Source organism: Lynx rufus, unplaced genomic scaffold, assembly GCF_022079265.1.
Source record: "Lynx rufus isolate CCGP_SWC_20201006 ecotype Redwood Valley unplaced genomic scaffold, mLynRuf1.p SCAF_9, whole genome shotgun sequence".
NCBI classification, from domain to species: Eukaryota; Metazoa; Chordata; class Mammalia; order Carnivora; family Felidae; genus Lynx; species Lynx rufus.
In genome coordinates this window covers 99,096,688-99,117,609 of record NW_025814897.1, presented here as the reverse complement: position 1 = coordinate 99,117,609, position 20,922 = coordinate 99,096,688, and the positions used below count along the sequence as shown (strand labels likewise).

General features: G+C 40.6%; 1 protein-coding gene and 1 non-coding gene across 4 annotated transcripts in view; both read left to right on the top strand.

Annotated features, from left to right (window-relative positions):
• CKAP5 (cytoskeleton associated protein 5) overlaps positions 1 to 20,922 on the top strand; it is a 113,964-nt gene that overhangs the window by 89,732 nt on the left and 3,310 nt on the right. For all 3 annotated transcript variants that reach the window (XM_047070624.1, XM_047070626.1, XM_047070625.1), the window contains exons 31-42: positions 197 to 332; positions 775 to 968; positions 2,134 to 2,306; positions 3,502 to 3,675; positions 3,898 to 4,018; positions 16,612 to 16,791; positions 17,249 to 17,436; positions 18,184 to 18,259; positions 18,969 to 19,157; positions 19,246 to 19,383; positions 19,879 to 19,962; positions 20,058 to 20,217. In XM_047070624.1, the coding sequence (XP_046926580.1) occupies positions 197 to 332; positions 775 to 968; positions 2,134 to 2,306; positions 3,502 to 3,675; positions 3,898 to 4,018; positions 16,612 to 16,791; positions 17,249 to 17,436; positions 18,184 to 18,259; positions 18,969 to 19,157; positions 19,246 to 19,383; positions 19,879 to 19,962; positions 20,058 to 20,217 (1,813 nt within the window). The remainder of the gene's footprint in view (positions 1 to 196; positions 333 to 774; positions 969 to 2,133; positions 2,307 to 3,501; positions 3,676 to 3,897; positions 4,019 to 16,611; positions 16,792 to 17,248; positions 17,437 to 18,183; positions 18,260 to 18,968; positions 19,158 to 19,245; positions 19,384 to 19,878; positions 19,963 to 20,057; positions 20,218 to 20,922) is intronic.
• Positions 459 to 570, top strand: LOC124506591 (small nucleolar RNA SNORD67). The gene has a single exon (XR_006960838.1). It is a non-coding gene; the product is annotated as a small nucleolar RNA SNORD67 (small nucleolar RNA).

The following is a 20,922-nucleotide window of genomic DNA, read 5'->3' as shown; positions in this document are numbered from 1 at the left end:
TCACTCTGGAAGACTGCCCAAGTTCCCGGCTGACCTCAGTTCCTATCCTTTATGCCCTCGCCCTTTTTCATTTATTCTGTGAAGATACCTTCTACCACTTACTCCTGTGCCCCCATTCTTCCAAAAGGTAGTGACTCATGGGAGGACCCTTTGCTACTCAGGAAATGCCTCAGTCGTTATTTTCCTTGTCGACTAGGTTGGAGAACCAAAGGATGTCATTCGTAAAGATGTCCGTGCCATCCTGAACCGGATGTGCCTTGTCTACCCAGCCAGCAAGATGTTCCCCTTCATCATGGAAGGAACCAAATCCAAAAACTCTAAGCAAAGAGCAGGTGAAGCAACAATTTAAATAGAAGCGTGAGTCTATGCAGCAGTGACCTCTAAAAGAAAGAGTTTGTAGATGAACAAGGACAATTCTTCAGTGTCTGAGTGATTGATTCCAATCTTCTGATTTGGACTGTGAGAATGATGAGTTGCACACTGGTGGTGCCACAGTGTCCGGTGACACGGGCACCACTCAGTTACCACCCTGGTGACAAAATCAAGTGCACAGGGGCCATCTGACTCACAGGCATCCCTTTCTTCCAGGAGCACTTGCTGTAACATCATTATTGTGTGTTTTGTCAGAAGGCAATAAACAAGGAAAAATTCTAGGTAGAACCAGTATAGGATTTTAGTCTTTTATGTATGCCAAGGAAATTTTATCTAGCAAAGATAAGTCTCTATGCCAAATGTGTGTTGGGTCTCATCAGTCTAATCTTCCTCCCCCATCAGAGTGCCTGGAAGAACTGGGGTGTCTGGTCGAGTCCTATGGCATGAATGTTTGCCAACCAACCCCAGGGAAAGCCTTAAAGGAGATAGCAATTCACATCGGAGACCGTGACAACGCTGTGCGCAATGCTGCCCTCAATACCATCGTCACCGTGTACAATGTACACGGGGATCAGGTGTTCAAACTGATTGGAACTGTGAGTGACTTTTTGTGGACATTTTTAACATGTTGTGAATTGCAGAATCACTTGGGTGTTCAGCTTTCATGCCATCTCAACTCTAGCTAAGTTGTTACCACTTTTTATTAAACTAAACCCATCAATGTGTCTTAGAGTCCAGATAAACCCTTGAGGGTGTCTCTGACTGTTACAGGACATTTATATGTGCCTTACAGGAAATCAGATTTTCTTTTCTGAGCCTTCTACTCACACAGTTTGCTTTAGAAAATGAAAGCTTTTTTTTTTTTTTTTTTTTTTTTTTTAAGAGAGGGAGAGCAGGAGCAGTGGAGGAACAGAGAGAGGGAGAGGAGAGAATCCCAAGCGGGCTCCACGCTGTCAGCACAGAACCCGATGTGGGGCTCAATCTCACGGAACATGAGATCATGACTTGAACCAAAATCAAGAGTCAGACACTTAACTGACTGAGCCACCCAGGCGCCCCGAGAGCTATTTTTGAATCGGGAAATCCAGAACTAGTTTGGGATTTATATTCTGTCTAGAAATCTGCTCTGTAATTTTCAGTGCATTTACTTTGTAGTGAACAAGTACTCGTGTATAATGTAGAATCTGGTACCTGTCACATCAAAAGAGTCCCACAGCCATAAGCCACATTCTGCAGACACATCAGGTGCTATCTCAGATTCCTTACTTCCTTTGAGCCATTTGCTTGTGCTTGCACCTCAGTCCTTCATTCCAGTTACTTCCTAGTATTTACACTGTGTTTATGTATTTTTAGCTGTACTAATCTAATTAAATCCTCACTACAGGTCGGCAAAGGAGATAAAGCAGATGGGAATTTTATAGATGGTCACAGGTGAAGCTTCTTACCTGTAGTTCACATAGTGGTGACACAGCAAACATGAGGAAGCATCATTTAATCTTTGATTTTTTCGTTTAGAGTTATTACTGGCCTTTCTTTTTGTATCCTTTCCTTCTTTCATGTATTCTCTTATGATAGCAGGTTTTAGCAATAGTTGATTTAAAATGTAGCTAGTATTTTGAAAATGAATTTACCCTAACATAGCAGGTTCTGTTTGCTTCAATATGTGAATGGATATTGACTCTTTTGAGTCTTCCAATCAGGTTTTTAATTCTCCTCATATTCTAGTAGAGTATGTGGTAATAAATTGGCTTCTTCTTACAGCTTTCTGAAAAGGATATGAGCATGCTCGAGGAGAGGATTAAGCGGTCAGCAAAGAGGCCTTCTGCTGCACCAATAAAACAGGTGGAAGAGAGACCTCAGCGCACACAGAGCATAAACTCCAATGCCAACATGCTGCGCAAGGGACCAGCTGAGGACATGTCCTCCAAACTCAAGTATGTAGATGGAAATAATTGTCTAAGAACGTCTCAGTGGACTTTGCCTTGTGTGCTAAGAGCTTATCCTGTAACATAATCTTGAGTTCTTGTAGCCATTATCATGCATGACAGAGTGTCTGGGTAAATGTCTTGTAGCCAAATGTTTAATCCTTCAGTCTTCATTGTCTTTGTCTTTGTCTCAAAACCACTTCTAAATAGTCTTGTGCCTTCTTTCACTGCTTTTCCGTGGACAGAATTATGTATCGCACTTATAGGATGTAAGTACTGCCTGCTAATTTCTCATTAGCAGGGCTCTTATATCTTTCTAACTTCTGACTTGGATTCATCCCCTCTGGAGGGCAATTGATTTAGAGTTTATAACTCTTAACAGGTTAGGGGTGTCCATAAGTATCCCATGTGTCAAGCCTTCCCCAGAAGTCCACTGGCTAGCAGAAGTGGCCACTCAATGTCATGTGGCTAAATTATTGGTTCACCTTCTTCCTTGTGTTATACTTGGTCATATTCAGGATTCTGTTCTTCAGATAAGGCTGAGTAAATTGCATGCAACCCAGAATTGGCTTAGGGACTCAAAATACTACCTTCTAAGAAAGACAGCTCTATTTTGGGCTGTATCGTTCGTGTAATTTTAACCAATTTGAATTTGAAAACTTTAAATACCTATTGCTTAGATGTAATGCTGGCCCTGACCTATCAAGAGTGAATATCCCTAAAAAGAGATGACTGTACCTCAAAGTTTAGAGTGTACTGAACACTGCATTGATGAGTGCTTATGATTAGAAGAACTTAACACTGGATAATTTATCAGAAAAGAACCAGCCAGTCTAGATTTTTCTTAAATTTGTGACCAAGTAGAGACCTTTGAGTCAGTATAAGTATATTTTATGAATTATTTTCTGCCCCCTCTGGAATAGCAACACAAGGTTTGTCGGCTTTAGTGAACTGGAGAGAATACTTATAATTTGGAAGCTACTACAAATACAAGTTAAAACCATCTGCTCTGAGGATATTCATGAACATGAATTGCGGCCCATTGAAGGCATTTGCCTTAGACTCAAGGACTCAAATAATTCAGGGGGGCTGAAACCAGAAGTTGAACATCTGTCTTGAAGCTTTGGGGCAACTGGCAGTGCTACTCTTGTCCTTTGTTTCAGAAGTTTCTTTTAGTTCAGGAACCTCCTTTTGCTTCCCTTAGCCAAGCCCGAAGCATGAGTGGGCATCCTGAGGCAGCCCAGATGGTTCGCCGAGAATTCCAGCTGGATCTAGATGAGATTGAGAATGACAATGGTACAGTTCGATGTGAAATGCCAGAGCTTGTTCAGCACAAACTGGATGACATTTTTGAACCCGTCCTTATTCCTGAACCCAAGTAAGTTAATCTCTTTCATTTCAGTGGTGAGCAGTGCATGATCAAAAGAGTGCATATGTGAAAAGAGCTCTCTGTACAATTAGAATGTTTTAGAACTGATCACTGTATGGCTGGGAGCAATTCTTTACTAAGACCTGGAGGTAGCAGAGAATTGCATAATCCCAACTCACTGAGATGTCTTCTAACAAAGATTGAATTTTTTCCCTTTGCTCTGCTCTCTAGAATCCGGGCTGTTTCTCCACACTTTGATGACATGCACAGTAATACAGCATCCACAATCAATTTCATTATCTCCCAAGTAGCCAGTGGTGACATCAACACGAGCATCCAAGCTCTGACACAGGTAATGGGGGTATTACACACGACGGTAATTCCATCATCAGCAGAGGCTGTACGAGTGGTGGCTGCATTCTGGTCGCAGATTTGACAGAGGCAGGCAGCGTTCAGCACTGCTCTGATGAAAACGTGCACAGGGACCCCTCATTGTCATCACTGACCTCCCAGGATATGGCTGTCACAGAGCCTTGCTTTTTATTTTACACTTGCATGCATTCGCCAGAGGCTGGAAATAGCAGCAGTAAGTAGGAACCAAATCTCATGGAATGTACCTAGGTTTTAGTGGACAGAGAGAAATAAGTAAACAAGAAAATATCAGATAATAGCAACTACTGTGTAAATATAACTCCAATGGGGTGATCAGAGAGAGGAGCTGAATAGTTACTCAGATTGGTGGTCAGGGATGCAGGCAGAGGGAAGAGAGATTACGAAGGCTGTAGGAGAGGAATGAGTTTGGAATATTCAAGGAATTAATACAAGGCCCCTGTGCTTGGAGCAGAGTGGGCAAGGGGGAGAATGGTACAGAATGAGATTTGAGAGGTGGACAGAAATTGTATCGTGTAGACCTTTAAAAGCCCCAGGGTAAGTTTGGATTTTATTTTAAATGTGATGGGAAACCATTAGAGAATTTTAAGCAGAGAAGCTATATATTTTCTAAAAAATCAGTCTCTTCTTCTGCTTCCCTTCCCTAACGATCTAGTCCTAAAGCCAATAAGTTGGTAGAGCAAGGTAGGCATCTACCTTGTGGCAAGGTGGTGGGGGTGGGGAGCCACAGTGGCCCAGAGCGAGGGTCTCAGAGCCCAAGCATTGTGAGGATGGTGTCATACGGGAGAGGTGATGTAGAGTCAGGAGTCAGAGCCTACGTGGGATGAAGAGGATGTCCACGCAGGCAGTCAGTCTGGCATGATAGTAGGATCTGAGGCAGGGTAAGGATATCCACGTGTGTTGGAGGGGGCAGGCCAGTACACAGGTGGCTCAGAACTGGGAGTCAGAGCTGAAGTAGGCATCTGCATAGGGAAGAACTGGTGGCAGAGATAGGAGATTGGTTATATGCAAAAAGGTTGGTCAAAGAAATACAAGGAAAATAGAACCCAAATTTCTTACTGTCAGAAAAGCACTACAAATATGAAAGGAAAGCGAAAGAGAATAAACTGTGGTGTTGGAATTAGATGTGTCAGTGTGAACTCATGGTTTTCATTATAGAGATGTAGAAATTAATATCAGTGTCAGTGTATATGTATGTATATATGTGGTGTAAATGTGTGTTATATGTGTATATAATATATATTTATATATGTCCTAGTTCTTCTCATTGAGAGGACCTGAGAACAGCAATACCCCAACAGCAGTAAGCACTCCCAAATCTTATCTTCTGAATACCATTTTCCACTAAAAGGGAATGAGAGCTCCTTGGAGAAGGGGCAGATTCTAGGGCTGAATTAGAAAAAGTACAGGGTAATCCTGGAACATCATATCGTACTAGACAGGAAGGATAGGCTCAAGGAATGATAGGGACATGTCAGAATGACCCACGGGCCAACGGGAACAGATGCCTTATGTTTGAAGGGGACAGTTTGAGCATCAAAGTAAATAGTGGTAGTAATGAGGTATAACCTAATACACTGAATAAAATTCAGGAAATTTATTAAATTCAAAAAAACTTAACAAAATAGGGAACCACAGTCCATGCCCATAGAAATAAAAAATTTGAAGAGAAATGGGTTATTTGCAGTTTCATAGTACCTCTCCACAAAATACAAAGGACAAATACATAAGAAATAGCCAAAAAATAAAAAATACTTCGAGAATTTGACAGTACAGAAGCGTAGCACACACCACCCTGGAAGATAAAATCATGTGCCACCTCATAGGATCCAGTGAGAATTCAGCATCACTTTGTTCACATTCCTAATGTCATCTAATCATGAGGAAATCTCAAATAAATGCAAACCAAGGGATATTTTACAAATGTCAAGGTCAAGAAAGTCAAGGAAAGACTGAGGATTGGTCTACACTGAAGAGAGACTGAGAGACATGACTAAATACAGTGAATGATTCTGAACTGGTCTTTAGCTATGAAGAACGTGATCGGGGCAGTTGGAGAAAATGGAGCCTGAAGATTAGATGGTAGTAACATCCGTCCTAACTTCTGATTTTGAGTGTTGTCTCATTAGACATCTCCATGAAGACAGATAGTTGGAAATGGTGGAATTGGAAATCTTAGCACAAGGTTTTTGCTATTGTTCTACAAAGAGTGTCCTGTTAACAGTTTTGGTATTGGAGGGGATTTTGGAAAACAATGACTTGAATGCATGCATTCGTCTTGCCTTTCTCCATCCCTTTCAATCCAAACCCATCTGCCTTTTCTGAGCAGAGTAGCTGCTAGGTCAGGTAGGTGGTGTCTGAAGTATGTATAAATGTCAAGCTCTGTGTTGTATAAGTACAAGACTTTTCCACATACAGGCCTTCAGGAAAACCTGAGGTTCAGTAGTGCAGAGCCCAGGGAAAAAGATTGAAACACCAAAATTCCTGGAAAGACTCTTTTTGTGGAGATCAGCATATCTCCTAAAGAAAGGGCAATGGTGGTCTGTATGAGTGTTATTAATAGGAGGACCTGGTGTTCTCCCTGGCCCCCCAAGGAACTATAAGTTGCCGAACAAAAAGGCTGAATTCACTGTCTGAGGCTGGGAAGTCTCTAGCTTTTGTACCTTCAGAGACAGAAGAGCAGAAGTGCCCGCTCTTGGTGCTGTGCCATATGACTGATAGATTGCCAGCTGGCATACCACAGACTTAGAAGGGCAGAAACTGCTATGTCTCCCCTGCTCAGATTGCCATAATCGAGGATTTCCAAAAAGACCCAAGAGTGAATCCTGACTAGATAAAGAATGATAACAAACCACACCGTAAGGGACTCAGTAATTGGGAAAAGGAATAAAACAAAATAACCAGAATGGGAATTTCCTGGTACAGGGAAACTTGAAACTGCTGGAGGGGACTAGATGACCACAGGGTTGGGGGGGAGGGGGTACGTGGAAAGAGTACTTAACGAGGATTATTTATTACATATATTCTCCCCAGCAAAAAAAAAAAAAGTTTTAGAATTTTAAAATTGAGTAGATGGACTGAAAGGAGAGGATGATCACTGCTGAAACCAAATTAAATGACAACAGTGACAAGACCATTCAGTGGGGAAAGGATAGTCTTTTCAACAAATGATGCTGGGAGAAATGGATATCCACATGCAAAAGAATGAAGTTGGACTCATACTATATACAAAAATTAACTCAAAATGGACCAAAGACGTACATGTAATAGCTAAAGCTCTAAAACTCTTAGAAGAAGACATGGCAGGGGCAGGGCGGGGCGGGGGGGGGACGGTTCTCCTTGTGGTGGTGGCAGCTCAAAAGCAAAGTACGAACTGCAGCAGCCAGTCATGTCAGGAGAGGCGTTTAGAAAGTTTCTTCCCCTCTTTGACCAAGTTTTAGTTGAAAGGAGTATAGCCAAAACTGTAACCAAAGGAGGCATTTTGCTTCCAGAAAAATCTCAAGGAAAAGTGTATGGATGGGGCTCTAGAGAAAAGAGAGAGATTCAACTAGTTAGCGTGAAAGTTGGAGATAAAATTCTCCCAGAATATGGAAGCACCAAAGTAGTTCTGGATGACAAGGATTATTTCTGGTGACATTCTCAGGAAGTATGTAGGCTAAAATAAATCATTATTGAAATGGCGTCATGTGAAGCTGCCCATTCTAGTAAAGTTGTGAAATCTTCCATCATGTAAATAATTTCCATGTCTCTCTTTTACAATAACCTAATGGTATCCCAAACAAAACAAATAAAACATAGGGGGAAATCTTCATGATATTAGACTTGGCAGTGATTTTTTTTGGATATGACACCAAAAGCAATGGCAACAGAAGAAAAAATAATAAAATTGAACTTTATCAAATAAAAGTTTTATGCATCAAACAAAGGTCACTATCAAGAGAGTAAAGACACCCCACAGAATGAGAGAAAATATTTGCAAACTATGTATCTGAAAAGAGATTAATATCCAGAACACATAAAGAATTCCCACAATTCAACCACACAAACAAAGAAAATTCAAAAATGGGCAAAGGACTTAAATCAACATTTCTCCAAAGAAGATACACAAATGGCCAGTAAGCATGTGAAAAGATGTTTGCCATCTTTTAGTCATTAAGGAAATGCAGATCAAAACCACAATGAGATACCACTTCATACCCCAGTAGGATTTTCTTTTTTTTTCTAAAAATGGGAAATAGGGCACCTGGGTGGCTCAGTTGGTTAAGCAACTGACTTCGACTCAAGTCATGATCTTGCAGTTCACTAGTTTGGGCCCCTCCTCTGACTCTGTGCTGACAGCTCAGAGCCTGGAGCCTGCTTTGGATCTCTCTCTCTCTCTCTCTCTCTCTCTCTCTCTCTCTGTCTCTGCCCTTCCCCTGCTCTCACTCGCTCGCTCTCGAATAAAAACATTTAAATTTTTTTTTTTAAAAAGTGGTCAATAGGGGCGCCTGGGTGGCGCAGTCGGTTAAGCATCCGACTTCAGCCAGGTCACGATCTCGCGGTCTGTGAGTTCGAGCCCCGCGTCAGGCTCTGGGCTGATGGCTCGGAGCCTGGAGCCTGTTTCCGATTCTGTGTCTCCCTCTCTCTCTGCCCCTCCCCCATTCATGCTCTGTCTCTCTCTGTCCCAAATAAATAAATAAACGTTGAAAAAAAAAATTTTTTTTTAAAAATAAATAAATAAAAATAAAAAGTGGTCAATAGTATTGGCAAGGATGTGAAGAAACTGGAACCTGTGTGCATTACTGCTAAGGACATAAAACGGTACAACCATTTATGGAAAACACAGTCTGGTGGTTCTTCAAAAAGTTAAACAAGAATTACAATAAGATCCAATATTTCCACTACCTGAAAGCAGGGACCCACACAGATAGTTGTGCACCAGTGTTTATTATAGCAGCATTCTTCACAGCAGACAAAAGGTGGAAAACAACTTAAGAGTCCATCAGCATGTGAATGGATCAACAAAATGTGGTATATACATACCATGGAATATTTTTCAGCCATAAAGATGAATGAAATTCTGATGTATGCTATAACATGGATGAACCTTGGAAACCTTATGCTAAATACAATAAATCAGACACAAAGGGACAAATATTGTGTGATTACACATATATGAGGTACCTAGGATAGGCAAACACACAGAGAAAGTAGAATAGAGGTTACCAGGGCTAGGGAAGGGCGGCGGAATTTGGAGTTATTATTTAATGGGTATGGAGTCCGATTAGAATGATAACAAAGTTCTAGAAATAGATAGTGGTGATGTTTATATAACATTGTGAAGGTACTTAATGCCACTAGATTATATACTTAAGTGGTTAAAATGGGCACCTTGGTGGCTCAGTTAAGCATCCGGTTTGTGATTTTGGCTCAGATCATGATCTCATAGTTCATGTATTTGAGCCTTGAGTCAGGCTATAGTGCACAGCTTACTTGGGATTCTCTCTCTCTCTGCTCCTCCCCTGCTCATGCTCTCTCTCTCTCTCTCTAAATAAGTAAACTTAACATTTTTTTTAAGAGATAGTTAAAATGGTAAATTTTATATATTTTTATTATAAGAAAATTAACAGGGGTGCCTGGGTGGCTCAGTTGGTTACATGTCTGACTTTGGCTCAGGTCACAGTCTTGCGGTTCCTGAGTCCAAGCCCTATGTCAGGTTCTGTGCTGACAGCTCAACCTCGGATTCTGTGTCTCCCGCTTGCGCTCTGCCCCTCCCCCTCTTGTGTTCTCTCTCTCTCTCTCTCTCTCTCTCTCTGTCTCAGAGAAATAAAAACATTTAAAAATATAAATAAATAAAGATTTATGAGAATATTAAAAAAAAGAAAACCGTCAGTAACAAAAACATTTACATAGGAATAAATCAAGCATTTTATATGTAAAACCTTTATAGAGGAAATTGAATGACATTAGAGAATTTCCAAATAATGGAAATATAATATGTTCACAAGGTTTGGGGTTATCAAGATGCCAATTTGCTCAAATTTACCTATACAGTGAAAGCCATTCTAATCAAAATCTCAACAGTTCTACAGTTATGAAATTGATGCTGAAATTTATTTTTTTTTTTGAAGTTTTATTTATTTTTGAGAGAGAGAGAGCGTGAGTGGGGGAGAGTCAGCAAGATAGGGAGACACAGAATCCGGAGCAGGCTCCAGGCCCTGAGCTGTCGGCACAGAAACCCACGCAGGGTTCAAACCTACAAACCACGAGTGAGATCATGACCAAGCCCGAGTCAGTTGCTTAACTGACTGAGCCACCCAAGCACCCCAGCAGTCAGTTTTTTAAGACAGTTTTTTAATTAAAAAAATTTTTAAATCTACATATCTTTTTTAAATTTTTTTGAGAGAGCACATGCACATAACCAGGGGAGAGGGACAGAGAGAGAGAGAGAATCGTAAACAGACTCCACACTAAGTGTGGAATTCATTGTAGGGTTCATCCCACAACTCTGGGATCATGATCTGAGCTGAAATCAAGACGTGGATGCTCAACTGACTGAGCCACCCAGGCACCCCAAGAAAGTTTTTTAAAATTATAACACAGTGCAGAGGTCCTTTATCACTATACATCAACAGTAACTACAGAGCCACTGTAATTAAGATTGTGCAGTATTGGGGGCACCTGGGTTGCTCAGTTGGTTAAACCTCCGATTTCAGCTCAGGCCATGATCTCGCGGTTCGTGGGTTCAGGACCCACATCAGGCTTTCTGCTTTCAGTGGTGAGCCTGCTTCAGATCCTCTGTCCCTCTCTCCATCTGCCCATCCCCTGGTTGTGCTCATTTTCTCTCTCTCTCTCTCTCTCTCTCCCTCTCTCCCTCTCTCCCTCTCCCTCTCCCTCTCCCTCTCCTTCTCCCTCTCCCTCTCCCTCTCTCCCCACCTCCCTCTCCCTCTCCCTCTCTCCCCACCTCCCTCCCTCCCTCCCTCTCTCCCCCTACTTCTCTCCTCCCCCACCCCAAAAAAAAGGAACAGAAAAGACATTAAAAATCCCTTGGTAAAAGCTGGATTAATCAGTAAATGGTGCTAGGACTGGTTATCTTCCACGGGAACAGCAGTATAATTAGATTGCTATTTCCTACGCCAAAGTATATTTCAGATGGATTAAAGACCTAGATGTGAGAAGGAAAACTTAATAGGAGAACATTTTTTACTTCACATTATGTAAGGATTTCTTTTTAAACTAGACACAAAAAAACATAAAGGAAAAAATAGAAATCTTTTACTACTTTAAAATTTCTGAAAACATCTGTTTATCACAAGATACTCTGTTTATAACAAAATGAAAAGCCAAGCAGGGCACCTGGCTGGCTCAGTCAGTAGAGCACACGACTCTTGATCTCAGCGTTGTGAGTTCAAGCCCCATGTTGGGTGTAGAGCCTACTTTAAAAAAAATAAATAAATAAAAAGACAAGTTATAGGTTGAGAGAATTGGGACAGATGTAGTAGATGAAAGATAAGGACATGGGAATGAAATAATTCTTAACCAGTTAGAGGTCAGAATGTTTTTTTTTTTTAAAAAGGAAAAACCAGATAGAATAGTAGTAACCCCTGGTGAAAGGCAGGATACCAGCTTACCAGCTTGGAGGGGCAGTAAGAGGGCTTTGGGTGCAACCAATGTCCTATAGCTTGTTCTAATGGCAGATATACAGATCCATATGCATAGAATTTCATTAAGGTGTACTGTTAGGATTTGTATATTGTATTAACGTTGTTAAACCTTAATAAAATAGTATTAGTAAACAGTAAACCGGACTTAATATATGTGTACATAGAATTTTACAGTCTCTGAAAATATCTATATTTTTTTATATCTTAACAACTGTTGTAGTAAAAGATATACTCACCAAATTCTTTATTGGTAACCCAACAGACTTTTTAATAAATAATATCACAAAAAATAATGGCCACTTGGAAAAAGTATGAAACACCCTCCTGACTAACCCTTTGATTAAAAAACCAAAAAACTCTTAATAGTGAATAGTAGGAAAGCATTTCCCTCTAAACCTGTAGTGAAACTACTGAACTCAGAAAAATATATTGCTGGCACAAAAACAGACACTCAGATCAATGGAACAGAATAGAGAACCCAGAAATGGACCCACAAACGTATGTCCAACTAATCTTTGACAAAGCAGGAAAGAATATCCAATGGAATAAAGATGGTCTCTTCAGCAAGTGGTACTGGGAAGACTGGACAGCGACATGCAAAAAAATGAACCTGGACCACTTTCTTACATCATACACAAAAAGAAACTCAAAATGGATGAAAGACCTAAATGTAAGACAGGAAGCCATCAAAGTCCTCGAGGAGAAAGCAGGCAAAAACCTCTTTGATCTTGACCTCAGCAACTTCTTACTCAACACGTCTCCAGAGGCAAGGGAAACAAAAGCAAAAATGAACTATTGGGATCTCCTCAAAATAAAAATCGTCTGCACACCACAGGAAACAGTCAGCAAAACTAAAATGCAACCGACAAGAATGGGAGAAGATATTTGCAAACAACCTATCAGATAAAGGGTTAGTATCCAACATCTATAAAGAACTTATCTAACTCAACACCCAAAAAACAAATAATCCAGTGAAGAAATGGGCAAAAAACATGAATAGACATTTCTCCAAAGAAGACATCCAGATGGCCAACCAACACATGAAAGAATGCTCAACATCACTCATCATCAGGAAAATACAAATCAGAACCACAATGAGATACCACCTCACACCTGTCAGAATGGCTAACATTAACAACTCAGGCAAGGACAGATGTTGGCAAGGATGCGGAGAAAGAGGATCTCTGTTGCACCACTGGTGGGAATGCAAACTGGTGCAGCCACTCTGGAAAACAGTATGGAGGTTCCTCAGAAAATTAAAAATAGAACTACCCTACAACCCAACAATTGCACTACTAGGTACTTATCCAAGGGATACAGGTATGCTGTTTCAAAGGGGCACATGCACCCCAAAGTTCATAGCAGCACTATCAACAATAGCCAAGGTATGGAAAAAGCCCACATGTCCATCTATGGAGAATGGATAAAGATGTAGTGTATGTATGTGTGTATATATATATATATATATATATATATATACACACACACAATGGAGTATTACTCAGCAATCAAAAAGAATGAAATCTTGCCATTTGCAACCACGTGTATGGAACTGGAGGGTGTTATGCTAAGTGAAATTAGAGAAAGACAGATATGACTTTCACTCATATGAGGAATTTAAGATAGAGAACAGATGAACACAAGGGAAGGGAAGCAAATATAAAAACAGCAAGGGGGACAAAACATAAGAGACTCTTAAATATGGAGAACAAACAAAGGGTTATTGGAGAGGTTGTGGGAGGGTGGATGGGCTAAACAGGTAAGGGGCATTAAAGAATCTACTCCTAAAATCATTGTTGCATTATATGCTAACTAACTTGGATGTAAATTAAAAAAAATTTTTTTAAGTATAGTATAGCTATAGTAATTAAGACAATGTGATATTGACATAAAAATAATGAACTAGACTCAGTGGAACAGAATTAAAAAACCCACAAATAAATACATGCATATAGGCGCAATAGATTTATAACTAATGTGTCACTGAAGTGTTCAACAGTAAGGAAAGGAAAGTCTTTTCAATAAATTATACGGGGACAATTGGATATCCACACACAAAAAAAATAAAAAGAAAGAAAATGAAAAATATATTGCCTGAAATGCATTTGCTATTAGAAAAAAGCTAAAATGAAGTAACTTAGTACTTATCAGAAGTTAGAAAAATAAAAAATAAAAAATATCTGAAAGGAGATAATAAAGCTATAGTTCATGAGATGGATGTTTATTTTTTCAGTTTGTTTGTTTATTCATAATGTCTATACCCAACATGGGACTCGAACTCACAACCCCAAGACCCAACAATCACACGCTCATCTGACTGAGCCAGCCAAGCGCCCCTAAATGGATTTTTAAAATAACAACTCTTAATTTGTTTCTTGTAAAACAAAACAAATTCCTTAATAGACTGACTAGAGAACAAAAATATGTATCAGGAATGAGGAAGGAACCAACCATAGATGTGGAAGAGATAAAAAAACAAAAACAAAAAAGTAACCCTGTGAAAATTTTAAACAATTCATCACCCCCCCTAAATTTTTGAAATAACCAGGGGACTTGGGGAAAACATTAAAAAACAAGGAAGGAAACCTAAGAAGAGTAAGAAAAGACACATTCGAACATACAAAATTTTAAGATTTTAATCTGCAGAAATCTACCATATACTATCAGTAAACAAGTAGTATATTGTGTACATATTGTGGAATATATTTGCAACCCAGATGACCAATAAAGGATTAATAGCTACACTAAACAGAGCTTTTATTAATTCTTGAGAAAAGGAGAACCCAATAGAAAAATGACTGAAGGATGTGAATAGGCAAATCACACAAGATATCCAAACGGCCAGTAAATATGTGAAAAGAGGTCCAGGCCCTCCTTTGCCACAAAATGCAAATTAAAGTAACAATAAGGGACCCCTGGGTGGCTCAGTTTGTTAAGTGTCTGATTGTTGATCTCAGCTCAGATCTTAATCTCAGGGTTATCAGTTCAAGCCCTCCTTTGGGCTCCACACTGGGTGTGGAGCCTAAAGTAACAATAAGATAGCATGTTTTGCCATCAGAGTGGCAAAAAATAAAAAGCGTAATAACATACAGCCAGTAGAGCTTGTGGAAAAACAGTACTTGTGCATTAAATGTAGAAATGCAAATGCAATGTTAGTGCCTTTTTTTTTAATTTGAGAGAGAGAAAGCATGAGTTTGCGTGTGAACAGGGGAGAGGGGCAGAAGGAGAGAGAGAGAGAATGAGAATCCCAAGCAAGCTCCACTCTCAGCACAGAGCCCAACTCAGCTTGATCCCATGACCCTGGGATCATGACCTGAGCTGAAACCAAGAGTCGGATGGACGTTGCATGCCACCCGGGAGCCCCAATGTGCCTTTTTAAAGAAAACCACACAGTAATATGTATTATGCCATCATTTGAAATGTATCGTTCTTTTAGAAATAAAAACACAAGTATATTAGGATACATGTACAAAGATGTTTATTGAAACCTTATTTATAGTAAACAAAATAACCAAACCAGAAACATATTGAAAGTTAGTAAGGGAACAATTGAGTAAACTTTGGCACATGCATATGTGGACTGTTAATGCAGTCTTTAAAAATAGAGCTATTCCTGTGGCCTTTGGGGAATTTCATAATTTTCTGTTGTGCTAGAAAAGCTAGATGCAGAGAAGTGTATGAACTATAATCCTCTTTAAAATAAACAACCTAAACCTTGACCCCATTTGTGCATGCACATGTGGTTGTATATGACTCTGTGAATGTGAAAGGATGTGGACCAGGTTGTTAATGTTAATTACCTTAGAAAAAGGGTAAGCTTCCCCCTGGGGGGAGAAAAAGTATTTTTTATGGTGTCTTTTTTGACACAACGTTGTTAAACAGCTCCAGTTATATAAAATTGTATGTGCCAATGAGGTATGACACGCATAAAGATGCAAATGAAAGTAGGACTCCTGGCTTCCACAACACCAGCAGGCACCATTCCCACTGCAGTCTGTCAAAATGGTGCTCCCTGGAGTTGCACAATAGGACAACCCTGCCGGAAAGTAGGGTCATTAGGGGTGCCTGGGCGTGTCAGTCGGTTGAGTGTCCGACTCTTGATTTCAGCTCATGATTCCAGGGTCTTGGGAGGGAGCCCTGAGTTGGGCTCTGTGCCAAGTGTGGAGCCTGTTTGAGATTCTCTCCCGGTGTATGCCTCTCTCTCTCCCCCTCTCCCTCTCCCCCATTCTCATGCTCTCTTAAAAAAGATGGGGGAGGGGGCGGTCATTGAAGATTGACATGTTTGTCTCTGGGTGGTATTTATGTAATCATAAAAATAAGGTATTTTTACAGTAGTGAATGGGAAATACATGTTTTACCCACAGTAGTGCATTTTATTGTTAGTGACAACCAATGTACCAAACCAAAAAGAACACCAGAATCAGGATGTGGGAAAACTTGAGTTTTGAGTTTGGACTAAGTAGTCTGATCTTTCTGAGCCTTGCTTTTCTCATGTAGTAAATGGAGATCTTACTAACTTACCTTACTGATTCTCCAGAGCTGTTGAATGATCAAATGAGATGATGGGTATTCACTTTAATAGATGAGACATTTAAACATAGGGATTATATTCCCCAATCTTCTAGATAGTGAACCTTTTACAATAGGATCTGTGACTAATTTACCTAACAGTATCTTGCTCAGTTAGTATCTGCTGAGTGTTTGAATCCCTAAGGACTAGTTATTTATGTGTAAAGTGACTGGATTTTTTTTCTAGGTTAGATATTATTATAAGTACTTTGCTAATAAATATTATAGACATAACATGTTCCTGCTACTTCTAAGTATGAAGCTTGGAGACTGTATCTTGGGGGTTGTTTTGTTGTTTTTGTTTTTAATTTTAGTTAACATATCTTGGGGTTTTTGTTACCAGATCGATGAGGTCCTGAGACAGGAAGACAAAGCTGAAGCTATGTCTGGCCATATTGATCAGTTTCTGATAGCCACGTTCATGCAGCTAAGACTCATCTACAACACACATATGGCAGATGAGAAATTGGAGAAAGATGAGATCATCAAGCTTTATAGCTGTATCATTGGCAATATGATTTCGGTAAGGCCACCTCTACAGAACATGAGCTTCTTTTCAGTCTCATCCTACTTGGGTTCTAGAACCTGAATCTGTGTAGATGTTCCGTTGAATCCTACATCACTTACAGAGTTTTACTTGCAGACTACGGACTACTTTCATTAGATGTTGGGTGCCTTACTGTTAGGACACAAAATAGAATGCTTCCTGCCAGTGTCTTCATTAGGCATGGTAGGACCCCTGGTTGCATTGTCACAGATAACTACTCACACAGAAAGTACTTTTACAACAGGAAGGAAGAAGCACTCCAATTAGTTTTGGCTATTTCTGGAGATTTGAGGAAGTCTGATGGTTTTTTTCCCCCTAATACTCTGCATTTTTTTTTAATACAGTGTAACTGTTTACTAGAATGTGCCACCCACATTTATCTTCTTTGTTTTATATATTGGCTTTCATACCTAACACAAGTATGATTGGATAGCTGTTTCAGATAGAAAGCCTTGCCCGGGAGGCCTCCACTGGAGTACTGAAAGACCTGATGCATGGCCTCATCACCTTAATGCTGGACTCTAGGATTGAAGATCTAGAGGAAGGACAACAGGTGATCCGCTCTGTGAACCTCTTGGTGGTGAAGGTTCTGGAGAAGTCAGACCAGACCAACATCCTGAGGTATATCCATGCTCTCACCATTTGAGCCTGAAACAGCCTCTCTTTTGTCTACCCATGGAAACAAAGTCACTAAGACCAATTATAACTTTAGGTTTGCCTAATAAGTTTATTACTCTTCTCTTCCTCATGAACCTAAAGTGTTCTGACCTGAGACAGCAGCTAAAACTAGTAACAACTTAGTAAGCCAGCCAGCATCAAGACTTTTCTAGAATAGGGACGCCTGGGTGGCTCGGTCAGTTAAGCATCTGACTCATGGTTTCTGCTCAGGTCATGATCTCATGGTTTCATGAGTTTGGGCCCCACAATGGGCTCCAAGCTGACGGTGCAGAGCCTGCTTGGGATTCTCTGTCTCCCTGTCTCTGTTCCTCCCCCACTTGCACTGTCTCTCAAAATAAATAAACTTTAAAAAAAATTATAAAGAATTTTCTAGAATAGAACTATCATGTTTGTTGATTACCTCTCCTTCCACGTACATTTCAGGTACATTTCTTTCTCAGCTACCAGTGACAATGAAAAATAGTGACAAGCTTTACCATTTACCAAGTAGTAACTGAGAAAGCTTAAATGATTGATGTTTATTTTCTTTATAGCTGAATGTCAAGTAATCAGAGACAATCCTGATCCATAGGCTCTCAATTTGTTAGATGGATACAGAATATTTACACTTGGCCTTTCAACTATTGGTTTTAATTGGAATGCACGTTTGAAACTTATTAATGTTACCATGTTGGGATTTTTTTTTTCTAGTGCCCTACTTGTTTTGCTCCAAGACAGCCTGCTAGCAACAGCCAGTTCTCCCAAATTCTCAGAGCTTGTTATGAAGGTAAAGTTGAAATAATTTGATCTCTTTTCTTTCCAAAATGCAATACTTGTTAAAGTGTGCAGAGAGGGGAGTTGAAAGTTAAGACATAGACTCAAATCAACCAAGGAACACCTGAAAAAAATATACTTGGTCTCGAGTTTATACCCCAGGCTCAGGCCTGAACAGTTCTTGGCCTCAAACAATGAAAAGGGAAAGACGAATTATCCTAGAAGCAAAAGGCAATTAGTTTCATGAGACAAATGTTATACCTTTTTGGGAAATAGTAAGTATAGCCCTGTCCTGTAATATTTTAGCCTCTTGAACGGAAAACCTTAAGTGAACGTATCTGCAACATTATAACATTGTTATTACACTGTAATTGAGTCTGTGTCCTTGGGTCAGGTTTAGTTAAGCTGTATGAACTGCTGTACTGTTGGGTTCCACACCCGATTCTCCATACCTTCTCACCAAGGCCCCCGTTTCCAGGGAGTGTGAAGGAGGTGTGGGGATGATTACATGGATGGCTGGTCACACTCTTGCCGTGATGTGCTTGAAATGAGTGAAATTGTTCATGTTTTAGCAGCTGAACTCAAAAGGCATGGTGGTGTTCCACACTTATATCCCTGACCATCTTTTGGAAGTGACCACAGAGCTTGGGACAGGTGAATGGTACCAGGAGTGATCCTCATTCTTCAGCCACTCCTCCTAACTTTGTTTCTTTTTCCAATAGTGTCTCTGGAGAATGGTTCGACTCTTGCCTGATACCATTAACAGCATTAATCTGGACAGAATTCTTCTGGACATACATATTTTCATGAAGGTCTTCCCCAAAGAGAAACTGAAGCAATGCAAAAGTGAATTTCCCATAAGGACCCTAAAGACGCTGCTGCACACTTTATGCAAATTAAAAGGGCCCAAGGTATGTGAGAACAGCAGCTGGTCCCTGAGGGAGCTTGAGAGAACATCACGGCATTGCTGCCATTTCAATGTGCGTCTGTCTCCCACAGATCCTAGACCACCTAACAATGATTGACAACAAGAACGAATCTGAGCTGGAGGCCCACCTCTGCCGGATGATGAAGCACAGCATGGACCAGACCGGGAGCAAGTCTGATAAGGAAACAGAAAAGGGAGCATCTCGAATAGTAAGTGTCCTGACTCGAAAGACTAAGGGTGGTGATCCTGTCACAGATGTAAACGCTGGAGCCCATCTTTCTGAGGGTCTAAGGTTAAGGCTCAGGGATGGGACCACTCTCCTGCTGAGGTGTCATAACCATTTTCCACCTTTAAGTTTTCAAATATGAACTAGTTCTAACCATGTGCCTCTTGGTCCCTAAGAAAGGTTTCTGTACTTGTGCTTAAGGCTTTGGTTGCCAAATAAATCCACTGTGAGCTCTACTTAATTAGGGAGGAATGGGCCAAGGTCCTTCCTCCTCAAGTTTAGTTGAAAAGCTGCAGCTGGAGGCATTCAGTAACTCAGAATGTTAGTGTTTTCCACTGTAGACATTGGTGCTTCTGTTAGCCACAGGAACATACCAGTAAGGTCTGGATTTTGAGACATCTTTAGTTCTTATCCAACCATGGGGGGTTCCTAATTAAGAACTCGGGTCTAGCCGGTCCTTTGTGCCTTTCAATTTCAGGATGAAAAATCATCAAAGGCCAAAGTGAATGATTTCTTGGCTGAGATTTTTAAGAAGATTGGCTCTAAAGAGAACACCAAAGAGGTAAAAGGGAAAGGGTCTAGCCAAATGGGCTTCTGCTTTATAGAGAAGGGCCACTGACTAATTTCTCCCTCCCCTTCCTTTTTCTTATTAACCAGGGCCTAGCAGAGTTATATGAATATAAGAAGAAATATTCAGATGCCGACATTGAACCCTTCCTGAAAAATTCCTCCCAGTTCTTCCAGAGCTATGTTGAAAGAGGCCTTCGGGTGATTGAGATGGAGAGAGAAGGCAAAGGCCGTATTCCCTCATCAACAGGTATGGTTTCCTCTAGTAGCTTCAGGGATGAGTTCAAAATATCTCCCAGCTCAGGAACTGGAGGCTTTGACACATTTAAATTAATGCCTGTGCTCCTCAGTATTTAATGGTCACCAGCGATGTTCACATGGCTACAGACAGTGGTCACCTCTGTCACCTGACTTGACCCATCATCAGTGTTTGACAAGGACAGTGTTCCCTGCCCTTGAAACCATTTCTTCTCTGGGCTTCTAGTTGTCCATGCTCTCTTTGGTCTCCTCCTACGCAGCCTTCCTGGCCTCTTCCTTCTTGGTCTCCGATTCTTCCTCTCCTTGAACTCTTCATGTTGGCGCTCCCCAGGCTTCAGTCGGTAACCATCTCTTCTTACTCTCATTCCCGTAACTAATCCATGTAGTCTCATCACTTGAGATACCGTTTACGTGCCAGAGAGGCCCAGTGTTGTTTTGGGTCCAGCTCAGACCTTCTTCCTAATCCCAACAGATACATCCTGCATGATGCCTCCACTTGGGTCTCTAGTAGGCATTGTAAACTCAACATGTCACTGCTAAGCTCCAGATATTCCTCCAAGCCAGGAGGAGACCTGCTGTTTCCTTTCTTGTCCATCTCAGGTGATGGCAACTTTGTCCTTCTAGTTTGCTTAGACCCAGAGCCTTTGAGTCTTGTCTTGCTCTCTGTCAGGAAATCCTTTTGGCTCTGCCTGCAAAC